A 27,438-nucleotide genomic window follows, 5' to 3' on the forward strand; every position below is an offset into this window, starting at 1 on the left:
TTTAATATTTCGCTGGAAAACCTGCAGGAACAACGCCCGCCACAGGCCAAAGATCGCCCGTGCTCCATCCTCCTGGAGTAATCGGTGCTGTATTGATCTGAAACACGCGAGCTCGTATTTAGACAGGGCGGTGTCTTTAATTAAACACTCAAGACTTCCCAGGCCCGGGACTCCGCCTTTTCCGCCAGCGTGCACACGTGCTTCCGCCCCGGACAGGAAGTCCGTTGTGCGTTTCCGCAATACGGAAGTGAGCGCAGCGCAGTCGTGCTGAACCGAGGAAGGGCTGGAGACGTTTATTTACTACAACTAAATGAGGCCGTGGAAGTAAACATTAACCAGGATTACACCCACGGCAACCCTTCGCGAAGCAGGCGTGAGTTTACAGATGTAGCAAGGCGAAGAGATGCCGCTTATTTCGCGTCTTCCATATCGAATCATGTCAAACTCCGAACGTTACTCCTAACATTCAGTAGAAAAGTCTAGGATCCGAGAGTTGCATCTTTCCCATTCTCCTCTTTTTCATTCCTTGAATGAGTGACAGTGCGATTCTGAGCGATACGATGCGCACTGGGGAGGCTGGCAGCCCCGGTTCAAATACGCGTCACTTGTCACATAACAGGAGGTCGGCTGAGCCTTTTAAAGATGCGGACTTAAAAAAAATGAACCGTGGAACCGTCCAGGAGTGGTTCATACGGAATCGACACTTGTTCGTGTTCGGAATGCCGAATCGGTAAAAAAAAAGTGTATCGAAATTGGACCCATTAGTGTGAGGTGTTTCAAAATTCCCTTCCTGAACAGTTAGGCTTGACACCAGTAAACAAATTGCACGCGTGTCGTTTTCCAGTCTTGGGATGCACTGGCTTTACTGACAGCCGGTGACACTTTTGAGTGTGCATGGTGTATGCGTTTTATCTGGTGCTGGGGAGGGACGGGGCTTTTTGAGTCGCCGTGTGACGGTGACTTCAGGCTGCAGGGGTGCTGTGCACTTGATTCCCGTGTGTCTCAAAGTAAACCTCTTCAGTGAAGACCGCGGGCAGCTGCTCGGTGCACATGCGGGCAGGCGGCGGCGGTGGTCATGTGCGGCTTCGAACGAAGCCCCAGCTGTAGAAACCAGGAAAGACCTCCTGCACTCTTCAACTGCATCTTCCCCATTCATTGCGCCTTCTGCCCCTCTGATGTCTGGGATTCGTGTTTCTGCTTCCTGTTTGTCGTGACTTGCCCTTATCCAGTTTTGTTTTGGCAGGTGTCTGCCCTGGTCTGTAGTTTCTGTGTCCTGGTGTGGTGCTCGTACAGTTACGGCTCTATTTACAGTTCTGCTTGGATTGGTGTCCTCTGCACGTTAGAAGCGATTTGAGTGTGGTCATGATTTGCCAGAGCTCGTCTTATTTCTACTTCTACTTCTCTCACTCTCACCTGGACCTTCCAGCAGCGGGATCTCATCCTTGCTGTGTGCTGCTCTGAGTGTAGAACAACAACGCTTCAATACCTCTGTGAGAGCTGCGTGGCTGGGGCACACTCCTGTCACTAATGTTTGATCAAGTAGGCTCAGGAGTGCCCGTAGTCTCTGTTTTGTCGTTTTTCATTTAAATTTCTCAATTTACCAGCTTTTAATTTGCGTTTCATTTTGTTTATATCTACTTTTTCTATTTAGGACGCTGCTGGTTCTTTGCTCAAAGGCTCAGCATGGAGCCGACTGCTTCCGGCATGTTCTGTGAGAGGATGCTCAGCATGGTCAATTCTGAGGATGTGAACGCCATCATCCAAGCGCAGAGGCACATGTGAGTTCTCAAAGCGCTTTACAAGTAATGGGGAACCCCTCCACTCCGAGCAGCCCCACTTGGATGATGCGACAGCAGCTATAGTGCACCAGTAAGCTCCCCACACACCAGCTCTCAGTGGGGAGGAGAGAAGTGTGATGAAGCCAGTTCAGAGATGGGGATTATTAGGAGGCCATGATTTGTAAAGGCCAGAGGGGAAGTTGGCCAGGAAACCTGGGGTAACACCCCTACTCTTTTTGGGAAACACCCTGGGATTTTTCATGACCACAGAGAGTCAGGACCTTTTTACTTCTCATCTGAAGGACGGCACCTTTTTACAGTATAGTGCTCCCGTCACTTTACTGGGGCATTAGGACCCACACAGATTGCAGGGTGAGCGCCCCCTACTGGCCCCACTGACACCTCTTCCATCAGCAGCCTCAGCTTTCCCAGGAGGTCTCCCATCCAGGTACTGACCAGGCTCACACCTGCTGAGCTTCAGTGGGCTGCCAGCTGTGAGCTGTGGGGCGATATAGCTGCTGACTCAAGAGCTTGAAGCTATTTGTTTTTAAATTGGGAAATCTGTATCTGTCTTCCGAGATGGAGAACAAATAAGCAGTACCGCCTGCAACCCGTCAGATCATGTGGCTATTTTTGCTCATAAAAGGGGAGTAACACATTTTACCCTTTTGAAAAAGATGTGCCTGAAAGCCCTGTTCTTGAGGTAACAAGTTCCCCAGACTCTATTCCGTTTCAGACAGTTGTTGGTGCTGCACTGAGAAGAAAGCACTGGCCAGGTCTGCCTGATGCTGCCCAATATCCTAGCAGCCTTTTAGACCCTGCAGTGACATAACATTAAAAAAAACAAATAATATATAGGAAAGATGTTGGCTTCATTCTAGATTTAATTTTTTTAGTTTTATATTGCTGTTTTTTGTTCTTTAAATCCTGGAAGGAATATCGGTGTGCTGTCTCGTCCAGCTTCTGAGCACTTTCTCTGTGTGATGTGTTCCTGCAGGCTGGACCGGTTTGAAAAGACCAACGAGATGCTTCTGAATTTCAATGGCCTGTCCAGCGTGCGTCTCCAGCAGATGAGTGACCGCTTCCAGCACCACACAAGAACGCTGGTGGAGATGAAGAAGGATCTGGACAGCATTTTTCGCAGAATCAGGTGCTGGCCTGTCTCCGCCTCCCCCAAAAGACTGGGACCCTGGGAGAGTTCCATGCTCTCTCACTGACCAACAGAACGTTGCTAGGATCCAGGCCAGTTGCCTGCGGGCTCCAGGCACACACAGCCCCGCTCCCTAGACAGGGGACAGCTCTGCCAGGCCACAGTCCAGGTCCTGTCCCACAGCCAAGCTCTACACAGGGGTGGTGTGTCAGAGCGGCTCAGGGCATGAGCCCTGTTGCGCTGCAGGTGTCCCTACAGACATCAGGTGCAGAATCCATCTCTTTCTCCGCATCTGCACAACATCTGGGGCAGATGACTTGAGGCGTGAAGCAGAAACATTAGAGAGCAGCTCTGTGAACAACATAGCAGATCACTTGTTGATCAAGACAGATATCAGACTTCAGGGCTGCAGTTCAGATGGGAGACAATCTTGGATGTTGGAGCGCAGACATGACCCAAGAAAAATACAGGTAGTGGGATGAGTTCTTTTTTTAAATTGCTTAAGATTCTAACAGACTCAAAATCCGTCTCTTTTTTTTTTCACTAACAATTCAAACTTCTCTTATTTACAGCTCCTTGCTAAAGTATGTAGACCCTTCCTATGCTGTCCCATTTTGTGACTATTTTTCATCACCACACACACATCTGGTTTAAATGAATATTGTATTCAAAACCATGATGCGCAAGCTAAAATAACTTATTAGGGTAGATAAGGTGCAGTCAGGGTAAGGGGAAAAACTAAAGAGGAAGACTGAAATATGTTGAACGCATACGTATTCTGCCTGCAAACTCAATATTTGCTTGAAGCACCACTGGCAGCAGTTATAGCCATAAGTCTTTTGGGGTCTCCTCCCACTCACGTCAGCATATGTGCTCGTTTTTCTTGGCAGATTTTTTCAAGCACTCTCAACTTGCTTGGGGCTCACTTATGAACAGCAGTCTTCAAGGCTTTCCACATTCCCGACTGGACTGTGACTGGGCCTCTTGCGGAAATTCACTTTCTTATTCTTAAGCCACTCCAGGGTAGCTTTGTCTTTGTGCTTTGGATTATTTTCCTACTGAAAGGTGAATTTTTGTCCCAGGTTTTAGGCCTGAAGCGGGTGTTCCTCCAGGATTTTCCAGTACTCCGTCACTGTTCTGCTGGTGGTGGTGTAGGAGAGTCCCTATTGCCTGTAAAGTGCTTTGATGGAGTGTCCAGAAGAGCGCTATAGAAGTACAAGGATATAAGGATGTTATAATGTTCCCATCATTCTTGAGAAGCTTCCCGGTTCCTGCTGATGAGAAGCAGATTTATAACATAATTCTGTCACCATGCTTGACGGTAGGCATGGTGTTGACTGAGTGATGCACTATGTTGGGTTTGTGTCAGATGAAATACTTTGCATTTAGATACCAAAGTTCCACTTTTTTCTCATTTGACCACAAACTCTTTTTCTGCATGTTTGACCGAGGTCCTTTGTTGCAAACCCTCTGTGGGTTTTGAAATGTTTTTCTTATTCAATTCCATATGAAATTTCCTCTGTGGGGTCACTGGAATATTGTTGACTCTTGGATATCAATATCTTCTGCCATCCCAGCCCCTGAACTCTGTCATTTTCCTAGAGTCACTGCTTGGCTCACTGTTGCATCTAAACTCCTTGCCCAGGTGCTCAGCTTGGAGGGGAGGCCAGATCTATTCAGTATCTGGGTGCTTTCTGCTTCTTCGTAATCAGCTTCATCACCTCGCTCAAGAGGTATTAAGGGTCTCAGATAAGTTTTTATACCCTTGTTGAGACCTGTGCCTCTAGAATGTTATCCCTGAGATGTTTTGAACGCTTCATGGCTGGTCACAGACACAGACACTGACTGACACAGACTGGTGTATTTATTCTGAAGGAATGAGAACCCATACATGGCACACAGAGGCCACTAACCTAAAATACCTTGCTAAGGTAGGTTTGGGCAAATAAATGCATCTGTTTTTACCATAGAATATATATAATCTCCTTACTACTTTTTGTTTTTTGCTTTCAATATGTGGAGTAGGTTGTAGAAAAGTGTCATGACCGCAGTGTGAAAACTACATAAACTATGTCTGAATATATTTGGAAAGCACTGTATAAGTGAGGAAGCAAACTTCTTAAATGGGCATGGATTTCTGTCCATGAAAGTTCGAGAGAATGAAATGCTGAAGCCACATGTACCATTAATCAATAAAACAATTTCGGGTCCCACACCCCAGGCTGCTGATAACCTTATTTTCACTTTTGTGATGGTATATCAGGCGCTTGGGAGTAATTAGGAGTGAATCCTCGATGGTTTTCAGAATACCATAAGATATGCCTGTGATGAAGTGGGTTTGGGCTGAGCCTTGGCTGGTCATGACTCTCCAGTCTTCCTGTACGCGCTCTGGGCTCTCAATAGCACAGCATATTTTTTCCATAAAAATGTCATCCTAATGACAATGGTTATTGATTATTGATCATGCTTATTGTTTTATTTATTTTTTAATTGCAGAACACTGAAGGGCAAGGTTGCAAAGCAGTATCCAGATGCCTTTAGTAGTAAGTATTGATTATTTTTTAAATTTTGTGGCAATCGCTACAAAAGCACGTATCTGTTCAAGGGGGAGCCCTTAGCGTTTCTCAGCTAGGAGCTGTGCTGATGCACTATGCAACTGGGACCCATGAGGTCAGACTGCCTTGCAGACTTGTTGCATGAAGAGATGGAGATCCAGAGCTGCAAATCCTTTGTTTTATTTTGCTGCCCTGTAATGTTTGATGGAATGGAAGTTATGGAAGAAAACCAGCCTCAGATGTGCAGGAACAGCAGCAGCAGCAGCTGCACCTCAGTTGAAATGCTTCTACTCTGCGGTGGGCTCCCTGCTGTCAGCTTCTTGATGGAGTTTTCCACAGTCGGGATTAGGGATTCTGCTGGTGCTTTGAGCTGAGGCTGGTGCAGAGCCACTGACAGAAGAGCCTTGGAAGTCAATATCTCCTGAAAGACAGAGCCTAAGCAGGGTCAGTTCCCCTCATCCTGTGGGAGTTGCTGGTATCCCAGTTTGTTGTAATGAAAGCTAGAATGCAACTATGTGGGTGATTCATGTGCTTGAGTCCTGAAATAAATAGGTCTCATAATATACCTAATAATAACAGGTCTTTCTTTTAACAACTGAAAGAGAGCCTTAGATCTGTTAGCTGCTAACCTCCCAATGGTCTTGATGGGCTAAATGATCTCCTGTCATTTGTACCTGTTGTTGGGTTCTAGGTCTGGGGACAGAGGTGGTAGCGATCTGTTACCTTGGGTTTTATCACACGTGGTGGTTTGTCCCAAGCATGCCTGAGGTCTTCATAAGCAGCTTTGTTTCATTTATTTGTTCAATGGATTTCAGAATGAACAGAGGAGGCACAAGTGGAAACTAGGTAGAGGTATGTGAAACACTGAGAAGAAGAGGCACTGCCTTACACAAAGGGTTGTGGGAGGGTGAAACAAGCTAGCCAGGATTGTTCATAGTCTGGCTTCTTTTAGGATGGATGAAATCCGTGATCAATTTACTACTAGCAACCAAACTGTCCACCTTGCGTTTACGACCCTTCTAAACTTTTCTGGGGTTTTATGTTCGCAGACGTCCATGAGTCTCCCATCCTGGAGGACGATGATGATGAGTTTGACCACATCGCCCCGAGCACGGCCACTACCTCGGCCACCTCTGAGCAGAGCACGGAGTCCGGCGCCTCCAGCCCCGACATCATCTCGCCCACGGCGAGCCGCTGCTCGGAGGACTCCTGTCAGGGGCAGCCGGACACGCCCCCCTCCTCCTGCCAGAGGCAGCCCTGCAGCGGGGAGGAGGACGCGGGGGAGCAGTGACCGCTGGAGTGGGCCCCGGTGGTTCTGCACGGACAGTTGGCTACTCTCGGCTGACCGGGGGTGGGCCTTCCTGACCCGTGTGGTGTTTGCACATGCCTTGTGAGTCAGTTGCCTGAAGAAAGGCGCAGGCCCGGGTCATACTCGGAGCGTTCGCTGCACACAAGCCGATACTTGAATATTGCACCCAACGGGGGGGACAAAAATTTCCTTATATCAGTTGTCATTCGTTGGTGATCGTGATCGTCTTGATTCTTATCTGAATAACCGAGGTCGTATGCGTTTTCACCACGTATATGAAATGTGAATGTGTCTAACCTTAAACGCTGTAGGGAAACTGCCAATTAGGTACAGAGGAGACTTACAGAGGTCAGTGCAGAAATAGGCTTTTCAGCACTGTAACCCTCAGTCCACTGTGACCTTTCCCATGTGCTGTGTGCATTCAGGACAGTGAAGCTCTTGCAGCCGAACTCATTCAGTTCAGAGCTAACAAGCACTAGAATGCCAGTTTTGTGTTTATTGTATTTAATGCTTATAGGTAACAGACAATAATCATGATTATCCAGAGTATTTCTTGAATGCAATATCAGGATTGCGAGAGTTTATCAATGGTAATTCCGTTTTGCTGATGTAACAGGGCCTGTGCCCTGAGCCAGTGACAGGAGTGACCTCTGTGCCCTCTGAGATCCAGACTGTGTCAGACTCTGCAGGAGCAGGGAGGTGCTATCCACTGTCCTGGGGGGGGCGCTGTGCAGGTGCCTGGAGCCTGCAAGCTCCAGGGGCAGTGAGAGCTGCACTCACTACTCCAGTTAAATTCAATTACCCCTTCAACTGTGGTTAATTCTGATGGGCTGTGCATTCAGTCCATTGGCACCACTTACCACAGTGGGGGGAGGGGATTGTACTGTATAAGACAGTATAATTTACAAAAGTAATGTACAAACTTGTTTCCCTTTTTTTGTAAATACAGGTTTCACAATTCACAGTTTACGTTTGAAGAAAATCTATCTGCGCCATGCCTTTCGGGAAACCGATGATAAAAATGTTTAGGAGAAATTAATACTGGAGCTTGGAGAGAAGCCACAGCTTTTGGCAAATGTTGACTAAAGCAACAATAAATTCTCAGACGACAAGGTCCGGCTGAGCAGGCATACCTGTCTATGGGAGCCTGCTGTACCAGCACTGGTGTTTAAACTCTGTCAAGCTTCCGGGGAGTAAAGATGCTTGGAGTAACAGTATGAGTCTTTGCGTTTTGTGCCCTGCAATATGGTGAAATATTGCAATAAATATTAAGCTTTGTTTAAAAATGTATGTCTTTTTTTCCATAATTATTTTCTTCCTGATGCTCAACGACAGTAGTGAATGGCGAAGTGCTGCCACGCACTGCTCAGGGAGCTGCCTGTGCTGCAGTCTGCATGCGCAGGCTGAGCTCCTCGCACCCGGGTCGACGCCAGAGACTGCCGTTTGTGAACCATTCATCCTGACCCCTGTGATCACACAACAGTCATTTCAGTTAATGGTTTTGAGACGGGGTTGTTTTAAAAACATCATTGCATCAACATATTTCTACCTTTTAGTGTGATAAAAATCTCTGTTGGGGACAGCTTTTTTACTCCATAATATAGAGGGAGACGCAAGCCATACTTTTCACATTTAATTCCTTTCCTGATCAGATTAAAAGCTGAATGCGAATATTGGAGCCAGTGTGTCAGAAAGTGCTGATTGTATTGCCGTCTCAGGCCTGCTAATTCAGCTCTTTACATCCCAGAGGATCTCAAACTACATACAGTAGCATACAATAGGGGACCCTACTGAGAACAGCAGTAACCTGTGACACACAGCGGCCATTCTGCACCAGCAGCCCCACCTGGGAGACACACAGCGGCCATTCTGCACCAGCAGCCCCACCTGGGAGACACACAGGGGCCATTCTGCACCAGCAAAGAGGAGTGAGATACTGTTTCCTGAGCTAAGAGAGAACTCCAGGGAGGCCAGAGTGGAAATTAGAAGAGATCTGAGTGTTGATGCCCATACTCTTAGAAACTGCAACAGGATCTTTAATAACCAAATAGATCCTCTGTGTAATGTATCTTCTTAAGGACAGTACATCCTACGGCACAGTGTCACCATACGGGAGCATCGTCTACAAGGAAGGGCACCACCTACTGTTCCACCAGCAGCCCTTGCAGCAGCAACCTTGTTTTCCTTAAATGCTTCTGATCCCAGAACTGACCAGGCTCAGTCCTGCTCAGCTGAGATCTGGCTGTAGGATGGTAATACTGCTGCAGTTTCAGTTTAATCTCAGACAAACATCACATTAATTCTCTGGAGAAACACAAGGACTCCAGGGATTCTTTGAGTTTGATTTTAAGGTGTTTGCAGAATCCCTAAACCCAGAGAAGCACAATTTAAGTGCTCCTTGTTTCCTTCTTGTCCTATTTTTACGTTGCTCTACGACACTGGCGTCTCCTTCCGTGCCCAGGATTAGTTCCTCATGTGTACCCAGGGGGCGCTCTAAAAAAGACCCCTGCCACTTTGCCGCTGCCGCTGACGTCACGACGCTCGTCTTGCCGCGTCGCTCTCGTTGTGTTCTGTGTCAAAGGGGAAAGGTCGAGAGGTTAGACACGGTCAGTGCCGACAGAAACTGCACAGTAAGAAAATTGCTTGGTTGGATTACCCGAAAAATCCGGTTATTTGAGTTTTCGTGTGCCTTGCGTGTTTGCAATGAATATTATTTAGACGAGTTGCGGACAGAGATTCCAGTGGGGATCTAGGATCTGAAACTCATGTAAGTAAGGTAAGAAAGCAACAGACAGCCCTAGCTGGGGCAGCTGGTTGCCTCTTGATTTATAGAAATGTGCTCTGTTTTTTCCAAAAATATGTTCCTGCTTTCAACATGTTAAAGCAAAAGCGCTGTGTAGGAGAGTGTATGCGGAAATTCATTTTGTTTTTATCTGGTATCGTACCCGACTTTCTTTCCATTGTCAAGAAAGTTGAATATTGACATGGATTCATGAATTTTCTCGTGGTAGTCTTTCAACATTTTTACACTTCGTGTGATTTATTGTTATCACCGTCAGACTCGTTTATCCAAAGTGACGCACCTCTGCTCAGATGGGTATTTGGTTGAGCAGTCTGACAGATGTACCGTGCCGAAGGTAACTGAGCCCCACCCGGTATCTGAACCACAATTTCCTAGTTATGAGTCCATAGTGCTGACCCCGTATTCCGGTTCTCAAAACCACGGAAAATTCACCTGCATGACCTCATCTGATAACTCCTATCTACATGACAAGTCTTCCCTTCTCCCCGTTCATAAGATTACCGACATTTATCTGGCAGATTCAGCATGGTTGAATTGTAACTCCCCCCTCCCATTTTAGTTCCAGGTGTCGGACAGTTACGCACTTTGTAAAGAGTGATGTAATCTTCCAGCCGTAATTTGTTAAGAAGGGTCGTAGTTTATGTTGTAGTTTTTAGCCATTTCAGTGTAGTCCTCTGCCTTCGCTGTTACCGTGACTGAGGTGTCGCTGCGTGTTTGAATGGGTACGGCTGACTCACGGGCAGCGACTTGACACAACTGTGTTTCCCAGAGGGAAACTCTGTAACAGCAGAGATGCTCTTCCACTGCTTCTGTAGTAAATCTTGGTTCAGCAGACCTTAGCGGCCACGTATTTGCTGGCGATCCAACAGCACTTCTGAACATCTGGCTTAAAGTAGTAGTTCAAATGTATTGCTGTGCCGGGATGCGCTTAAATACCGTGCTTTGTAGAAGCATTTGAACAATTGGATAACATGCAGAAAACATCTGGATACCACAGCAGATGGTCCTGTATAGGGTGTCTGAGTAAACAGGGAAATGTTGACATCTCTGGTTGCAATTTTTCCAGTCCAGCAGTGTTTTGATGGCATTACTGGTCTGGAGAAGTAACATGAATAAAAACGCACACTATAATAATAATAATAATAATAATAATAATAATAAACTTTATTTTATATAGCACCTTTAAAGGTGGCTTCTCAAAGCGCTTTTCAGAAAGACAACAACAATAAATACAAATACACAAGATAAGCAGGATAAGAATACACAGTTAGAGGAGACAGTAGACGCGGGTACTGAATACAGTAGGAGCAGAGGGGTGAAGAACGGAACCAGTTCAGTAAAGGCTCTTCTAAAGAAGAGGGTTTTGAGTCTGGATTTGAAGGAGTTTTGGGAAGGAGACTCTCTGATATCCTTGGGGAGAGAGTTCCAGAGCTTGGGGGCATAACAGGAGAAGGCTCTGTCACCCATAGAGTGTAGATGGGCTTGAGGGACAGACAGGAGACCAGAATTAGAAGAGCGAAGGTTGCGAGGTGGGGAGTAGGGCGATAATAGCTCAGACAGGTACTGAGCTGCCAACCCATGCAGAGCCTTATAGGTGAGCAGGAGGATTCAGAAGTTAACACAAACCCTGACAGGAAGCCAGTGCAAGGACTCCAGGATAGGAGTAATGTGAACACTTGCACTAGACCTGGTCAGGATTCTGGCTGCCGAATTTTGGACGTACTGGAGTTTGTTCAATGTGGATTTAGAAACCCCAGCGAGTAGAGCGTTACAGTAGTGTAACACTAATGCCTTTTCATTCTCCCGGAGGCCCACGTACCTGCTGGTCTTCATTCCAGCTGACCTGCATGACCTCATTGACGGCTTAATTGAAATAACATGTGGCTTGGTGGGAATATTTGCATTTTTTTTCAACTGAGAATTTTGAGTTGTGTTTAAGTTATGAATGCAAAAGACAACTTCCGACATCTGTAAGAGTCGAGCACAGTCCAGCAGGTCAGTTGGATCTAATTATGTGCAGCAATAGTCTGTTGGGGCTTCTCTCATGCTCACAGGCCTGTGTTGTGCTCAGGTGGGATATATGAAGGTAGAAGAGGAGGACTCCCCCGAAGATGAGGCGACTGAACCGGAAGAAAGCCCTCAACCTGGTCAAGGAGCTGGACGCTTTTCCGAAGGTTCCCGAAAGCTATGTGGAGACAACGGCCAGTGGGGGCACAGGTGCTGTGTTCACTCCTGCAGACAGACACACTAAGTGAGACACTTGGTGCAGGTGGTGAAGAGCAGCTGCTGGACCGAGCCTGACCAGTCCTTGGAGAGCCAGCCACCCTTATAACTCGTGTATTGTGATCACTGGAGTGGGTTAATTGATTCAGAAGTCAGGAATGGGGAAGTACTACAGTTCTGCAGTTTTATTTGATTTTAATTTACATGTTTTTTAAGTTTAATGGACCTTAGGAGTGCATGCCACTTCTTAATTGAAGACACCGCTAGTTCTCAATTTAATGCGCTTGGGCACAGCTGGCAATGGAAAGCTTGAAGTCTTAGGGCCACATACATGGCTCGTACCCAGCTGTGCACCAGTGAGACACGCAGGTGGCTGGACAGCCTCTTCCCAGATACAGGCCATCTCGTCATGCACACCACTGAAGCTTCATTATCAAACCAAATTGCAGTGTTAATTATGAGATGAGAAAACAGATGCTGTTTAAAAGGTTCGCTAAGGGCCTTGTTCACCTGGCACCACTAACAACAGTCTTCCTTTTGCATGTCGCATGAAATTGGTCATAAAAATTTAACTATAACTTAGTGCTACTACAGAAATATGTTGTATGAATAAAAGTGTATTATTTTTTATCTTGGAGTTCAGACAGATTGGGAGTGGATGCATTTTTAAGGAAATTAGTTCCTTTAAAAAAGTAGTTCCGGTTCTGGGAACACCTCTGCAGCATAAATCGGGAACTGCCTGCATTTTTATTTCAGATGATCTCTGACCGCACTTCATTAAACACATTATGCTTCAGGGAAAATTCTTCCATTTTGTTTGGTAAATGTTTAGAAATTGGCTGGATTGTGGCTCTCCAGGATCAGGGTCGGTCACCCCTTCTCTCTCTGTAAGCTGTTGTGTTTCTATAATACATTCTTGTTAGAAACATTTTAACCTGATTGCAAATTTACACCTTTCAACAGTGTTACTGAACCTGAACGTGCTGTAAGTTGAGCTCTTTATCTCCTGGCTGTTCTGTTCATAATGTCTTTAATGAAAAATGACCGCATTTGAGTTTTCTCTGCACTGTTACTGTTACAGCTATCCTGTTTTCATTTTCTTTCCTGATTTGTTGATTGAGCAGTTATTTTTTTATTTTCGTGTTCTCTTGGCACAGCTGGTGTGATGGAAATTGTTAATTTGTTGTCAGTTGTGAACTTATTGGATCTTGTAGTTCAATACTTTTAAACCCTACAATTCTCTGTGTTCTGCATCTGTAATAAATGTTATTCTTGAATGAGTTTAGAAAATAAAGGAGATGGATGAGCAAAACTGGTTTAAGGAATATGTGGGTTAGGCACTCACTCCTTCCTCTCCCTCTCCAGTGTCTCTGCTGGCCTTTTCAGCCATGGCTTTGCTGGCCTTCATGGAGTTCTTTGTGTATCGGGATACCTGGATGAAATACGAGTATGAAGTTGACAAGGACTTTTCTAGGTATGTTTTGTTACTGTTTTCTTTTCATTTTACAATGAAGCTGTATTGCCCCAGCTGCAGTAATATTTACTTTGATCGCAGAGTGTTCTTTCCTGGTCCTGTTTTCTTCCTCTGTGCTCATAATGAGATGCCTTTTACAATTTAAGGACATTGCCTGTATGTCTGGCTTCTTTAGGTAAGTACGATGATGGAGTGAACAAATGAATTATTGCACAGACTTGTTTACTGTTGTGGTTCCCTCCTCTGTTTCAGAATGGAGACAAAACTGTGCTTGTTTCAGGAGCACTGGGACTGAAACTGCTGAAATGCAGTATTGTTGATCTAAATTGTTCAGGGATCTGCTTTCCTGCAGCCCTTACTTTATGTACACAGTATACCAGCATAGTAGCAGCTAAATGCCCTGATTGTCTGTGTACAAGACTGCTTCACCTTGCGCATGCTTTACTGGACTCCCAGCTATATTTTTGTATATCTTTTTGTTTTAGTTTGATTATTTTCATTATCAACCTTACCCCTCTTTTAGTTTTATGCCTCCTGTTGTGACAGGCTTGTTCAGGAATCTGGTTCACTATTGTGGACGTACAAACAGCGTAGGAAACCTCATTGTGACAAATCTGTGTTTGCACTGTGTGCTCTGCACCTCTGGTTGTGTAGCATGGCTTTACAGAACCTCCATCACATACTGTGTGAGGGCAAGATCGCCCACAAGGGCTCCTGACAGAATACAGAATGGCCCTTCAGGCAGTTTTCCAACATCAAGCCTAATGTAGTTGCTTCTGAGACACAAATTCAAATTATACTTATGCAGCTGATTGGTCTTTTAAATGCTGCTGCTAACTGGAGGTCCAGACTGTTGTCATGAAGCGTATGCATTACTGTAAAGTATTTTGTAATCTGGTCATAGGTATTTCTAACTATTTTGTTTAGATTAGGTGAAAATGAAATGGTGTCATAATGTGTACAGTTCAGCCTGCCTGTGTAATACTGACCCAAAGGCAAAGGAGCATTGATGTGTTAGAGGGCGCAGGTTATATGCGCAGAGTTTGGCATGGTGTTGTTTTTTTCAATAAAACCTTCCTATTGGATCTGATTTGCTTTTTTTTCTCTCTCTCTTACAGTAAATTAAGAATCAATATAGATATTACAGTTGCAATGCGATGCCAGTGTAAGTACTTTTATCCCAGGTATTTGGACTAAGAATGTTTTCTGAAAATGGTTATGCAGGTATAACAGGTAGCTGTGTACCAACACTTAGTGGGTGGTTTATTTCACCCCACATCTAGGGACCCTGGGAAGAATAACATCAGATGCTTCCACAGTGTGACTGCCTGTATTTTTCTCAGTATTCTTTAAGACGCCACTTGTAGCTGAAAGAAGAGACTGGAACATGACATGGTTTATGACTTGGTCATAAACACCTCTTGCCTGTCTGTTCTCTTGCAAGAGGTGGCCTTTCGTTTTCTCTCTTGCCTTTCTTAGCAGTTTATGTGCTAGAGGCTCTGGTGCTCTGTTATCAGTTATTTCCCAGAGAAAGAACAGCCCTGTAATTTACCTATCATATTACCTGCAGCAGAAGCTCACTGTAATGTGTTACTCTGCCCCTTGACTTATAAGGGACAACCTTAAAAACATGAGATTTGCTTACTGTTCTACTGATCAAGAAGGATGATGTGTGTTTAAGCAGATGTTTACTAGGTGCTATAGAAAAGTGCAGTTTTCCCCATTTCCAGAATATTTTACATGTCAGGCTTTGTTTTTCCACTCTACCAGATGTTGGAGCAGATGTGTTAGACCTAGCAGAAACCATGGTAACCGCATCAGATGGACTGGAGTATGAGCCAGTAAGTAGAACAGGCGTGGCTGGCGAGAATCCTGCCTAGGATCTCCCTAGGGATTCCCTCTTCCATGCTGTGCCACTCGTCAGACTGCCTGTCTTTTTGTGCTTTGTGATGAGGTTGATTTTCATGTCACTGAACATCTCACCTGTGCCTGTTGTGTAATTGCAGGTGGTGTTTGAACTGTCTCCCCAACAAAGACTGTGGCAAAGGTACGACATGCTTCCTTTAATACAGGCAACTTGACAAGTACACTTTAATCAGATTAGCTTGATGAGCCGAATTGGCCCCATTCTCTTCTCTTTTAATCAAAAGTAGTCTTTCACACATCCCCTAATACTGCTCGAGTCCGTCTGTCACTCTGTGTCGATCTGAACCGTTGCTTGCGTAGCTCAGGCACTCAGAGCCTCCCTTTCCTCCGTGTGGATCGAAGCAGTGGTGGCGAAGTGAATTCACAGCAGTGTCTGGTGGTAAGCACGCTCGGCCTCTGGAGCCCCAACACAGACTGACACCCTTTTCTTCCTCCTCCTTCTCCTCCTCTTGCACACCTTCCTGTTAGTCCAGGGGAGTGAATTATTACCTGCTCCTGTCCCTCACATTCTGGAGTCTCGCGCTCTCCGGATGCCAATTATCCAGTCAGTCCGGGTGTGTCCCATCCCACCGGGCTCCTGTCCTCAGGAGGAGTCTGTCTTCCAAAGCCGCTGCCTCTTGCTCCCTCATGTTGTCCTTCTCCTCTGCCCCAGGATGCTTCTCCTCATACAGAACAGGATGAGAGAAGAGCACTCACTTCAGGACGTCCTGTTCAAGAACGTTTTGAAGGGGGCTTCCACAGCCCTGCCTCCTCGGTGAGCACGTGCACAGGGTTAACATTTTGTCTGCCTTATCAGCACGCATAGATTAGACCTGTTTGAGGACAAAGAAGTAATCAAAGGCAAATGCAATGGGAGATGAGCACACCAGCCTTGAAAGGTTTTCACTTGAGTGCAAACATTTTCTTCCCCTTTTTGCTTCTATCTAGCGTTGTAAAAAAAAGTTATTGGTGTTGGCGATACATGGGCTGCAGTGTGGAGTAGTGGTTAGGGCTGTGAACTTGTGCTTTTACCCACATCCTTCTGGCGGCGATCACAAAACGTCCCCGCTATACAAGTGGGTACTAAAGTTTGTTGCTTTGGTTAAAAATATCAGCCAGATAAATACATTAACAATTATACAATTGCCCTGCATGTTTGAATCTTATCTTTAGGCTGACTTTCAGGTGTCGATTTTAGACTGGGAGGCTGACAGTATTTAAGCTTTTGTAGAGAAAAGGCACAGCTATTACGGAGGGAGAACTTGCAAGAGCCAAGCCAGGAGGAGTCCCTTTTCTACTTGGGCAAAGTGTTTCCTAGGTAGCAGTTGTTGCAGCCAGTAGTTTGCCTTTGGTTACGGTTAAACAAAAAATAATTCGCCTTCTGTTTGATTGACGACCGTTAGAGTGGTTTGCATGTCGGCGTTGCAGGCGAAGCTGGAAAAAAACAAAACAATCAACTACTGACTACGCATCAGGCAACACTGGCTGAATGACTTCTTCTCGTTTGTAACATTTATTGTGTTCAAGGAAATGAGGATTAAAATGAAAAGTAAAAGCTCCGCAGAAACCCCTAAAACATTTAATCCTATAGGTTCCCCAGACCTGCATTTATTGTAGTTGTAAATGTTGCCTCTTGTATGCAGCTCTTGTTCATAACCTAAATCTTCTTGCCACCTGAGTCAGGGCGTTTGAGAGTACCTGCAGAGGACCTTACAGATATACAGCAGATACTGGAACTGGAAAAGCAGGAACTAGTCTTTCTTGTTTTTTTTCTGAAAAGGCTGCATGTCCATGACCGTTGTGCTTTAAAAATACTGCAGCTGTGTCAGCCATCATGTTCAATAATGAGATGCCTTTCCTTTTCCACAGAGAAGACACTCTTTCACAGCCTCCCAATGGCTGCAGGATACATGGGCACCTTTATGTCAATAAAGTAGCAGGGAACTTTCACATTACAGTGGGCAAGTATGTTATTTTCATTGAAAAAACTTGTGTATACATTTTTAGTTTTCAACTTTATGTCAACTTTATGTTTATGTCTAGTGATATCTGTGATACATGCCATGATTCCAGAAGAAACATGCCACACGTAATTAAAAGGGAACTGCAGTCCCAATTACTTTGACCATTAATTAAATCTCGGTGACAAAAGAAATTCATTAACGTTATAGAACAATTTTACAAACTTCGAATTAAGCACAAAATTGTGCATTTTGTGAAAGTACTGTAAGTCGCAGTGTTGTTGCACACTGGCATTCAAGTTCCCACGAATTGCAGCATGAAGCGTCCCTTCCTGCTCACTAGTCACTGTAATGATTTATGTAATGTGATGTACTGTACGAGCAAATAAGTACAGGTTGTGCAGCAGAAATCTCACCGCAAAAATGTTCCAACGTGGTCTGCATGCAGAGTTAACAACTAAGTAGTATTTGTTGGCAAAACCTTCTTGAAATCAAAAGCAATATTTCTATAGGATTAGAAGAGCGTTCACAAGCCTGCTTATTTCACCTCACCGAAGGTTTTGTCGCCTCGTTCTGAATCACAGTACATGGCGCTGTTCATACCTGGTAATGTAATCTGGAAATATGTAAATTGAAGGTTTTACAAGTTTCTGTGTAGATTCTGTGTGGTTTGAAATGTACTTATCAGTGCTGATGCTTTCTAACCCCGAAATATAAAAATAGCGTTGCAGTTCCCCTTTAATTTATTTTCTAGTGTAAATAGAATAGTACAGAAAACTGTAATGTTCACAACACACTGAAAACTAACACATTACAATGTCTATATGCTGACATTTGAAGCAAACCTAAGCATTGGGGATATATTTTATTACTTAAAATATGTATGCTTGATTGTAGCTTTGTAATTCTGTTTTGACATTTCTAAGTGTGTATGTCTAATACAATACTAATGGGCTATTTTAGAGGCAATATTCTCTTTCTGCTCTTGGTGAATAAGGTCTGTAATCAATGCAGAGATGTGTGAACTTGTTGAGAGTGTGATCGAGGTCTGAGGCGCGAGCTGTGTGTCCGCGTGTGTCGGAGCTCCCTGCGGTTTTTTCTGCTATAAGACGTCTTTGCTGCTGTTTCCCACAGGGCTATTCCTCACCCACGAGGTCACGCTCATCTAGCAGCTCTTGTGAGCCACGAGAGTAAGTACCGTTCGGCTCGCCATATTTGCATCTAATGAATCCTGCCTTTCCCTGATCAATCCACGCCTACACATGGCAGCCCTGTGGCTGAAGTGTATCGTAAGGAAACATAGGTTATCATGTATTTGAACACATTTGCATGAAAGTCGTTTTTGTTGCCGGTCTCCACTGAAGAAGAATATATCTGTTTTTTTATTTCATTGATGTGTACCTCACCAGATATCCAAAGCAATATATATATTTATATAAGGCATTTTACTGGAGCAGTCAGAGTGGAGCGCTGTGTTTAAGGTACAACAGCAGGACCCAGGAACTGCACCCATAGGCTTCCAGAGGTCAAACTACTACTGATTAGGTAGCCATTGCTGCTAAAAACTGCAAAAATTGCAGAGATTACCCATAACTGAGTCATAGAAAATGACAAATCCGATTTTTTAGAAGCGCAACCCATTGCTTAGTTATATCAAGTAGGGAGCTGCGTCAGCAGGCGTAGTCTGCAAAGGAACAGGTAAAGGTTTATTCCTGCTGAAAAGAGAAGAAAGAAAACACAACCCAAAGAACCACTTCTCTCACCCGGAGAAGGCTCTACAACCTTTCAGCATGGAATAAACCTTTACTTGTTCCATTGCTTAGTTATGTTTAATGTGAATGTTATTTCAGTACGTGTTTGTGAAGACCCAGTACAGTGATGAGCCAGTAGCAGAGTGCAGGAGAGGCTTGATCTTGGGCAGAAACCATTTACAGTTACTGGCCTCATGAGGGAGCTTTTGCTCTGCTGAGAAATTTTTTTCTTCCACTTAAACTGTATTTTCAGTGCGTTTTTGTGGAAAATACTCAAGTAGCCCCAAAACACAACAGATCACCTCGACATGAAGAAGCAAAATAAGCCATTATTTAAACAAATCTGACAAGGAAAAATAATTAGATGCATTCAACCGTCATACATACAGTAGCTAGGCTTATTGTGGTGGCTGCTGTCTCCTGTCAGGACTGGCTGAGGAAACTGTCCCAGATACAGTACCTGAGTGGGACACGAAAGAGGCTTTCCCAGACCTTTCCTAGAAGAGTCTGATCAGGCAGCCTCCCCAGAGAGCTGATATTGGTTATTTGTTGTTAGAACATTATTCTTTGTGCTTGCGTGATATTAGGGGAAACCTCGGAGTCCTCGAGTTGAGATGTCGATTGAATTCAGTTGATACACTTTGTTCTAGAAGACGGAACTCTTGCTGCTCAGGGGAAGCTGTTGAGGTTAATGTGGTTTTCTTGTTGTTATTGTTGACGTGAATTTGTTCTTGCCTTACAGCCTACAACTTCTCACATCGAATAGACCATTTGTCTTTTGGAGAGGAAATTCCAGGAATCATTAATCCCTTGGATGGAACAGAAAAAATTTGTTCTGACCGTAAGATGAAGTTATTATTTAAAAGCAAAAACCAGCAGATTACAGTTGTCTTAATCTGTCTCGTTCATGCTGGAAGGGGAAATAATTGTCTCTTTGTGGATTTGCCAAGAAGTAGTTCTTTGAATTTTAACTGAAAAACTGAAGTGAAACGTTTTTATTTTTTTAAATATCCATAAGTGAACAATCCTACTGATGTAGAAAAGCAGATTTAGATTTTAACAAAAGCCTCTTTAATCTTCCATTCGTCCATCATCATTGTCACGTTTATTTGAAGACAATCCAGCAGGGCCTGCTGGAGGCTGTGGCCTGTATTTAGTATTTGGGGGGGGGAAAAAAATCTGTATCAAATATATTTTGATTTGGCAGAGATAGCGCTGAGTAAAGAGGGCGGGGTCGCAGTGTTTATCTCTGCTCTGAGATAGTTTTTTCTCCTTGGTGCTGAGTGCTTCTGTAGGTCTGTGGCTGCAGTCACGAGTTGTGTTTTACCATCTAAACACTTTTAACAATGCTTGATCTTCTGTAGTTACTTTAAACTGGTTTTATTAATTTGCTTTCTCTCCATCTGTGTGCATATACAGTATATCCATGTATACATTGTATCAGATATCTCAGATCATGTATATCAGGTAAAGATCTATTAGATACAACATATATCCCTCCCATGCTCAGGCACTCAGAAGGCTGTTTTCTTGAATTTTTGCAACACTGTGTTCTTTAAACCAGCGCTGATTCTGTGCTGTTGTTTCAGACAACCAGATGTTCCAGTATTTCATCACAATAGTGCCAACGAAGCTCAAGACATACAAGATCTCCGCCGACACTCATCAGTACTCGGTCACTGAGAGGGTACGTCCTAGGAGCAGCGATCTGCCACGTGCAGTGCAATTGGTTTTAGCGAGCTAGCAATAAACCATCAATAAACCTTTCAAAAAAGGATATTGTGATGAAAGGTTGTATTACATGAATTGCGAGTCACATCGAGTTAGGAGCTGCTGAAACAATATAGGAGTATCATGGCGTTTAATTAATTGGTCCCAGCTGGGTCTTGAAGCTTGTTCCAGACCAGACCCAGACTTGAAGCTCTGGTTTTGGACAGCTGATTCCAGTCCCCCACAACCCTCTGTGTAGAGGAGTGCCTCCCGTTCTCGGTTTGAAGCCCAGGCTGCAGCAGGAGCGTGATCAGGCGGATCATTTTCAGCTGTGCTAGAGTTGCACCTTCCACTGGCTCCAGCTGTTCCCAGCTGTTCTGGCCAGGCAGGGAAGGTGATGGAGCTCTGCTCCTCAAGCCAGCCGGAAAGCGTGTGTGTCTGGGTTTTCTTTTTAACGTTTTGGCCTGTTAATGACGGTTTCTTCCAATGAGTGTTCGAAGGCCTCGCTTGCTTTTAATCCTGGTCTTGCTCCTGCAGGAGCGGGTGATAAACCACGCCGCGGGCAGCCACGGAGTTTCAGGGATCTTCATGAAGTACGACATCAGCTCCCTGATGGTGACGGTGACGGAGCAGCACATGCCTCTCTGGCAGTTCCTCATCCGCCTGTGTGGCATCGTCGGGGGGATCTTCTCCACCACAGGTGAGCTCTTCCATGACAGAAGATACATGGTTGGGGGGCGCAGTGGTGCAGTAGCTGGCATTGCTGTCTCGCAGCTCTGGGGTCCTGGGTTCAGTTCCGGACCTGGGGTGCTGTCTGTGTGGAGTTTGAGTGTTCTCCCTGTGTTCGTGTGCGTTTCCTCCGGGGGTGGGCTTCGGTTTCCTCCCGCATTCTAGAGACATGCCGATTGCTCTGTTGGCTTCTGGGGAAATCGGCCCGGGTGGGAGTGCGTATCTGTGTGTTTCCTGCGATGGATTGGCGTCCCATCCAGGGTGTACCCTGCCTTGCGCCTATGGCTTGCTGGGATGTTGCCCTGAGACCCTGTTCTGGATAAAGCACTTAGAGACTGGATGGATGTAAGATACACTGGAGCTGAAGATCGGGAATTGTCACACCCACATTTGTGTTCTATACCCTCCCAATGTCTGCTCACTTCTGCAGTACTTCTGTATGGAAACTTTTTAATACGTGAATTGTGATGGTCATCGAGTTAAGAGCTGCGGAATCAATATGGGAATATCATGGCGTTTAATTAATTGGTCCCAGCTGGTTCTTGAAGCTTGTTCCGGACCAGAACCACCACCAGCTGCAGCGCAGCTCGGACCGCACGACGGTAACGCCAGGCAGGGGAAGGACGCAGCTGTTGCTGAGCAGGTGCCTGTCCCCCTTCAGCCTCCACCCTAATGGCCACTGAGGGAGTCCCGGTCAAGCTCTCTCCCAGAGAACCTTATACTTCGACTTTTTTCATATATTTTTTATCTTTGATCAGACGGCTTGCAATCCTGTGCACCTTTAGGTGGCTTTTTTGTGTTCTGCTACTGCACCGTCTCGTGTTGGGCTTCTCAAAACCCCTTCTGTTTTAAGCCTCTGATCTGATTTTATATTTTCTAGTTTTTTAAACTGATTTTTCTTTTCTCACTTGTACGTTTTTGTTTTTTAGGCATGGTCCATGGACTTGTGGGCTTCTTAGTTGACGTTGTCTGCTGTCGATTTAAGCTGGGTGTTTACAGGCCGAAGGAAGTAAGTTTGATTTCTGAGACGGTTGACAGACATGCTGAAGGATTATTTTAAGAGCAGGAGGTGTCTTCACTGGATGTGGGTTTCTAAAGACGCCTTTTGCAAAAGTATCGTGAGGAAGTACCAGATGTCAGCTCTTCTCAAGGCACAGAAATGAAGGATTACACATCCTCATAGGGGTTTGTGGCTAACCCTTAAGTTTATTTAGATTAATTAGGATGAAGTTTAGATAGCAAACTGGACTGCAGCCAGTTTGTAGTCTGGTGCTCTCTCTGCAAGCTAGTTGGATGAGCCCTTTATAGAGACCAGCTTTTTTATATAGAATGCTTCATATGTATTATGTGTGTATAAAACATTTAATTATTATTGTACTTTGTGTTTTTCTATGGAATTATTCTTCTTAGATCATTTATGAGTCTCCTGAGGAGAATTTCTTGATTTGGCTGGTTAGCAGTCCTGCTGACGGGCTGTACTGTCTGATTAGCAGTATAAGTTGAGAATCCCACAATCCAAGCAGTTTGTGTCCTTGTGGGAAAAGCACCATGCTGTGACAGAATGAGGAGACTGGGGGGCAACATTTCTCCAGCAAAACAAACTAATTTTTGTTATTCTCGGGTGTGCCTTAATCTTTTTTAGCAAGACTAGAGGCTTCTCTTGGGTGACGGTTCATACAGGGTTTATCTGCAGTGTTTCTTTGTGTTTTTGCTGAAATCTGGTGCTCAGATTTTGACTTTCTGCTGTTTAATGCCTGTATGTAAGACAGTGTTGTGCTGTTAAAAAAATAATTTAAAATAGCTTATAATTATCATTTAAATTATAGAAATAATTAAATTTTAAATGACAAAAAAAAAATCTGTAGTCTCCAAAGTTATCCTGGTCTCAGTTCTGGAAAAAGATAAGAAAAAAAAATAAGAAATAGACAAATCACGAGAAGAGGAGAATTGGTTGAGTGCAAAGGGAGTGTGTGCAGTTAATCTACTCTCTTGTCTGTTGTTACTGTAAGCTTTATTACAGTACAGCAGCACTGCATTTATAATGGCAATAAAAATGAGATGTAAAAGGCTTAGAAGAGGCACTCTACTAAGAATGAAGAGAATGATTCTAATACAGTCTGTGTAAGGTATAAAATCATAGCAGTAATCTCATTTATTTGTACGCCCATGGACCAATGGACCAATATTCACTATTTCTTAAATAGTTAACAGTTATATCAAAATATTGCTACAAAACTACTATGGAAATTCTTGTTTTACAAGGCCTGGAGTCGTAGCCAGTTTAAACTTCACGGTACCCAACCCTGGTGAATTCAGAGATTTTACTGTGTTTCTCTGAACAAAACTTCTAATTGCAGACAAAGGAGGATTCATCCTGTGCTGTTAAACCTGGACATGGGGCAAGCTTCTCGTCTCTCTGTTCTCCTTTCTGCTTGCTGGATCATTTGCAAAATCCTAGCTGCTTCCTTCTTTGGTCTGAGTGGATATGATCAGCTGGTGTTTTCTGAGGAACAGTTAGTTAGGACAGGTTTATCACAAAAAAAAAAGAAGTTAGTCTAATAATTAAGTTCTTCTGTAGAACTGCTCACCGACAGTCAATTATTATCGTCGGTGTGGTCGCTATGAATTATTCCTCTTTTTGCTCCCAGATGAGATATTCTTTCAACAAGAATGGCGTGCGCTCCATCTAAAAGAAGAGCTTTTCTTGTAGCTTGCTAAAATGTGTCTTCAGAAGCTGCCTGGAAAATTTGTTTTACCTTAATTTTCACGTTTTTCTATGTGAAATTGTTGATTATTTCTTCAGGATTGTGGAACCTTCAGAATCTTTGGAAGCAGGTTCTCCGTGTGCTCTCATGTGAGCATGTGGAATATCCATCCTTCCTTGTCTATAAGGCCAGAAACCTGCTGATGAGGGGTTTTGTTCAGTATAACGACTTCATGTTCTTTAAGTGGAAGCAGTCATTCCTGCAGAAGTTGTGAGACTGTTTGTCTTTCTCCTTTCAGGTGGCTCTCTCTGATGGTCACATGAATAACCATAGCCCTGCTGCGATGGAAAACAGCACACATTAACGGGGTGAGAAACACCCACTTCTCTGGGACTTCCTCACGATGTTTTTTGATGTAAGAATGCAAATTTTCTGAAGGCGCTGGAGTAAAACCTTTTTAAATCAATTGGGTACTCTTTTGTACATTCAAATTTTCGTACAACGTGGAAGTACACCGTTCAGAAAACATGAAATGGTGTTGCTGGAGTCCATGAAATGGCATTGCCCCCTTGGTGTTTGTGGGGAGTCTCTTCCTCCTCTTTTACCTTTAGAAGAACTGCAACCCCAATTTCCGAACATGCCAGTAAATTTTCCAGATACTGTGATGTCTTTCATATCTTTTCCTGCGAATAGAATTTTCTTCTGGCTCGTCTAAGGACCAGCACAGTGGGCCGCTGTAGTCTGTGACAATGACTCTGTGTTAATTTATTTTAATATGTTGGTTGCAGTGTCCTTGCTGGTTTGTCGCCTGCAGTCAACAATTTGTAGCGAGGTCGGGAGGAAGAAATATTCATTGTCAAATAAGTGCTGAGTCCCTTTCCACAAAATACTTGGAAAATCTCTTAGATATTTTAACAGTTTCTCCTGCTGTATATTTATAAACAACTTCCAGTACCATACCATCTGCAAGCCTTGTGTTTTCTAGCATTTTCTGTATTTAATAAAAACTTAACAACACTCGCAACACCACAACACTTTCAGGCTGCCATACAGAAGTCGCTCGAGTCGCGCTCTGCCCCAAACGAGGGGACCCAAGTTCTCGAGAAACTGGAAAATGCTCCCTTTCCTCTTGTGGGGTTTTTTTTCCCCATACACAAACACAAAATAATTCTGTCTCCTCGCAATACGACTCCTTCTCTCGATACCCATGACCGCAGACAGTTTTGTAAGAACATGTGTTTGATTTCACTGTCTGTACAAGAAGTTCAAGTGGTGTTTGTGCCCTTGTTGATTCACTGCACAAACGTGTTTCAACAGTGGCCGTCCTCCTCTGCCGTGCAGATGTGTCCTGCCAGCTTGTTGCAGGAGAGTAATTTGTCTCTTGTGAACATAGAGAGACAGTGGTATGGCACTCTGTAAGAGGTCATCTTTGGTGTGTGTTGCGTGTCTCTTTATCATGTTTAAATCAAAACGTATGAAACATTTTTTTTCTTTGCCGATGACCTGTGAGGGGACTACAGTGTTGTAATGTTTTTAATATGATTTTCTTACAACATTTTATACCTGGGGAGATGTGGTCTGTCATAGGTCACAGGCATGGAGCATGTAACCCCCGTCCTTGTGTAGAGTCGTCACAGCACTGTTCCAGATCCCTTGTTACCTTATTGTGTTTCTAATGATGAGAAGAGCCCAGACTGAAGCAAAATGCAAGTAGTACTCTGCTGCCCGCTGTGAGGAACCAACACCCCCCTTTCACATGGCCAGTGCTTTCCTGGGTCAAACATTTTCCTCCATCCATTCAGATGCAGCTCTGGAAAATCTTCAGCTTGCAGTATATTCAAGTGTTAACAGTCTGCTCCAATATTCCTGTTCAAAACCCAAGATTATCCACAGAAGAGGGACTGAGCATACTTGTTTCCTGTCATGTGGGTCCAGCTTTCATCTACTGTATGGTCATGGAGCGCTTGTGTGTTAAAGGAAGTGGTTACCAATTTTTCACTGCTAGAAGTGACAATGGAAGTGAGGTATCCCTGCCTGTGTTTTTGTCTTTTGTCTGGTGATTCCTTTTTTTTCCCCCAGAGGCTTCAAATTAAACCTCGGTTTCTTAAGCCCTGTGTTGTGGTTATTTATGAGATGAGTGTAACATTTGAATGAACCAGCGTCTAGTTTTCCAAATCTGTGTCCCGAGTTTGTATGGACTGGAGAAGGTTTCGTCAGGTCTGTAGTTGAGTGGGGGTGAGGCTGCCTTGCGGTCTTCCTGTGCCATTTTACCCCAGTCCTGCCCAGTAGGTAATGGGATAAGTGCATCTGTGGGGGCTTCATGTCACTCCTCTGTCCACCTCCTAAGCCCCTGTACACTTTGTGCAGCGTGGTCACTCCTAGTTGCTTTTGAACTGCACTTATACTGGACTTTTTTTTGTCTACCCAACCATAAACATTCAAAAGCTTAGAAGCTCTGCCTGCAGAGCGTGGTCAAATACGCAAAGACCAGAGACTTTGTTAACATAATAGCGTAGATAGGTGAAGGAACTCCTACAGTACATCCTTTGACAGCAATGGAGACTTAAGTGTTTGTGGACGCATTTTAATCTAGAAAATGTGGGGACACAATTAAAAAGGAAAAATACAAATGATGAGATGTATAATTAAAAGTGTGTGATTTAATTAGAGAGATTATATGTTATAATATGCACTGTTGCCCAGTTTCATAAAACGATAAGTTATTTTTCAAAGGTCCACTTTGGTGGTAAAGAAAAATGTGTGACTTTCAATCCAACAAAACTCAATTCTTTTGATTTCAATGTAATATTCTTATTTTGTGGTATCCAGATTTAGGCTGCTGAAACAATGACGTATTGTTTCTGTCAAATCTCTAATGAACAAAGGGATTCTGTTGGAACAATAAGAATTTGTGTCAGCTGGGCACCACTGAGTAAAGAATATTGAAATAAAAATAATGGGCTAAGTTTGTTGTCATTTGTGGATTGTTTCTTTATCTGCAATATAAATTTCATTTTCAAATTTGCACCCTGAAATGAGTTTAATTCTCAATTTACAGGTAGTGGACATTATGTGTATCTTTGGATTGAGAACGTTTGTGAATCGAAAGCAAAGAGTAAAGCTAAGGGGTGAATGCTCAAATTGAGATAATTGGTGGAGTTCCTCAAGGATCTGTACTAGTACCATTTCTAATTTATCGAGTTGATCTAGGTTCTGGATTAATTTGTAAACTAGTGAATTTTCAGATGACACCAAGATAAGAGGACAAGCAGCAGATGTTAGTGAAATTCAAGAAAAATATCGGGCAGATGAACTTTAGTTTTGATTTGTAGGCAGTTAGCAAAAATGGAGAAGTAGAGGATTGTAGATGCAGAACTTGATGAAG

General features: G+C 44.0%; 2 protein-coding genes across 8 annotated transcripts; both read left to right on the top strand.

Moving 5' to 3' along the window:
* The first annotated feature begins 248 nt into the window (after window positions 1-248).
* kxd1 (KxDL motif containing 1) lies at window positions 249-8,078 on the top strand. The gene is made up of 5 exons (XM_088922610.1): window positions 249-373; window positions 1,652-1,778; window positions 2,776-2,928; window positions 5,425-5,471; window positions 6,533-8,078. Exons 2-5 carry the CDS (start codon window positions 1,684-1,686, stop codon window positions 6,772-6,774), a joined length of 537 nt encoding a protein of 178 aa, XP_088778736.1. The 5' UTR covers window positions 249-373; window positions 1,652-1,683; the 3' UTR covers window positions 6,775-8,078.
* Window positions 8,079-9,369: 1,291 nt separating this feature from the next.
* On the top strand, window positions 9,370-26,161 carry ergic2 (ERGIC and golgi 2). 7 transcript variants are annotated; one of them, XM_088922611.1, is made up of 14 exons: window positions 9,370-9,568; window positions 11,667-11,812; window positions 13,184-13,292; window positions 14,411-14,457; window positions 15,063-15,133; window positions 15,299-15,339; window positions 15,871-15,972; window positions 17,067-17,162; window positions 18,293-18,348; window positions 19,652-19,750; window positions 20,499-20,596; window positions 21,157-21,319; window positions 22,278-22,357; window positions 24,352-26,161. In XM_088922611.1, the coding sequence occupies exons 2-14, from the start codon at window positions 11,707-11,709 to the stop codon at window positions 24,415-24,417; spliced, it is 1,134 nt and encodes a 377-aa protein (XP_088778737.1). In that variant the 5' UTR covers window positions 9,370-9,568; window positions 11,667-11,706; the 3' UTR covers window positions 24,418-26,161. The 7 variants fall into 7 exon arrangements, with proteins under 7 accessions (XP_088778737.1, XP_088778738.1, XP_088778741.1 ...); XM_088922612.1 differs by having other exon boundaries at window positions 9,370-9,559; XM_088922615.1 differs by having other exon boundaries at window positions 9,370-9,559; window positions 11,667-11,769.
* Window positions 26,162-27,438: the final 1,277 nt, after the last annotated feature.

Source organism: Atractosteus spatula, chromosome 8 (genome assembly GCF_055471065.1).
Source record: "Atractosteus spatula isolate fAtrSpa1 chromosome 8, fAtrSpa1.hap1, whole genome shotgun sequence".
NCBI classification, from domain to species: domain Eukaryota; kingdom Metazoa; phylum Chordata; class Actinopteri; order Semionotiformes; family Lepisosteidae; genus Atractosteus; species Atractosteus spatula.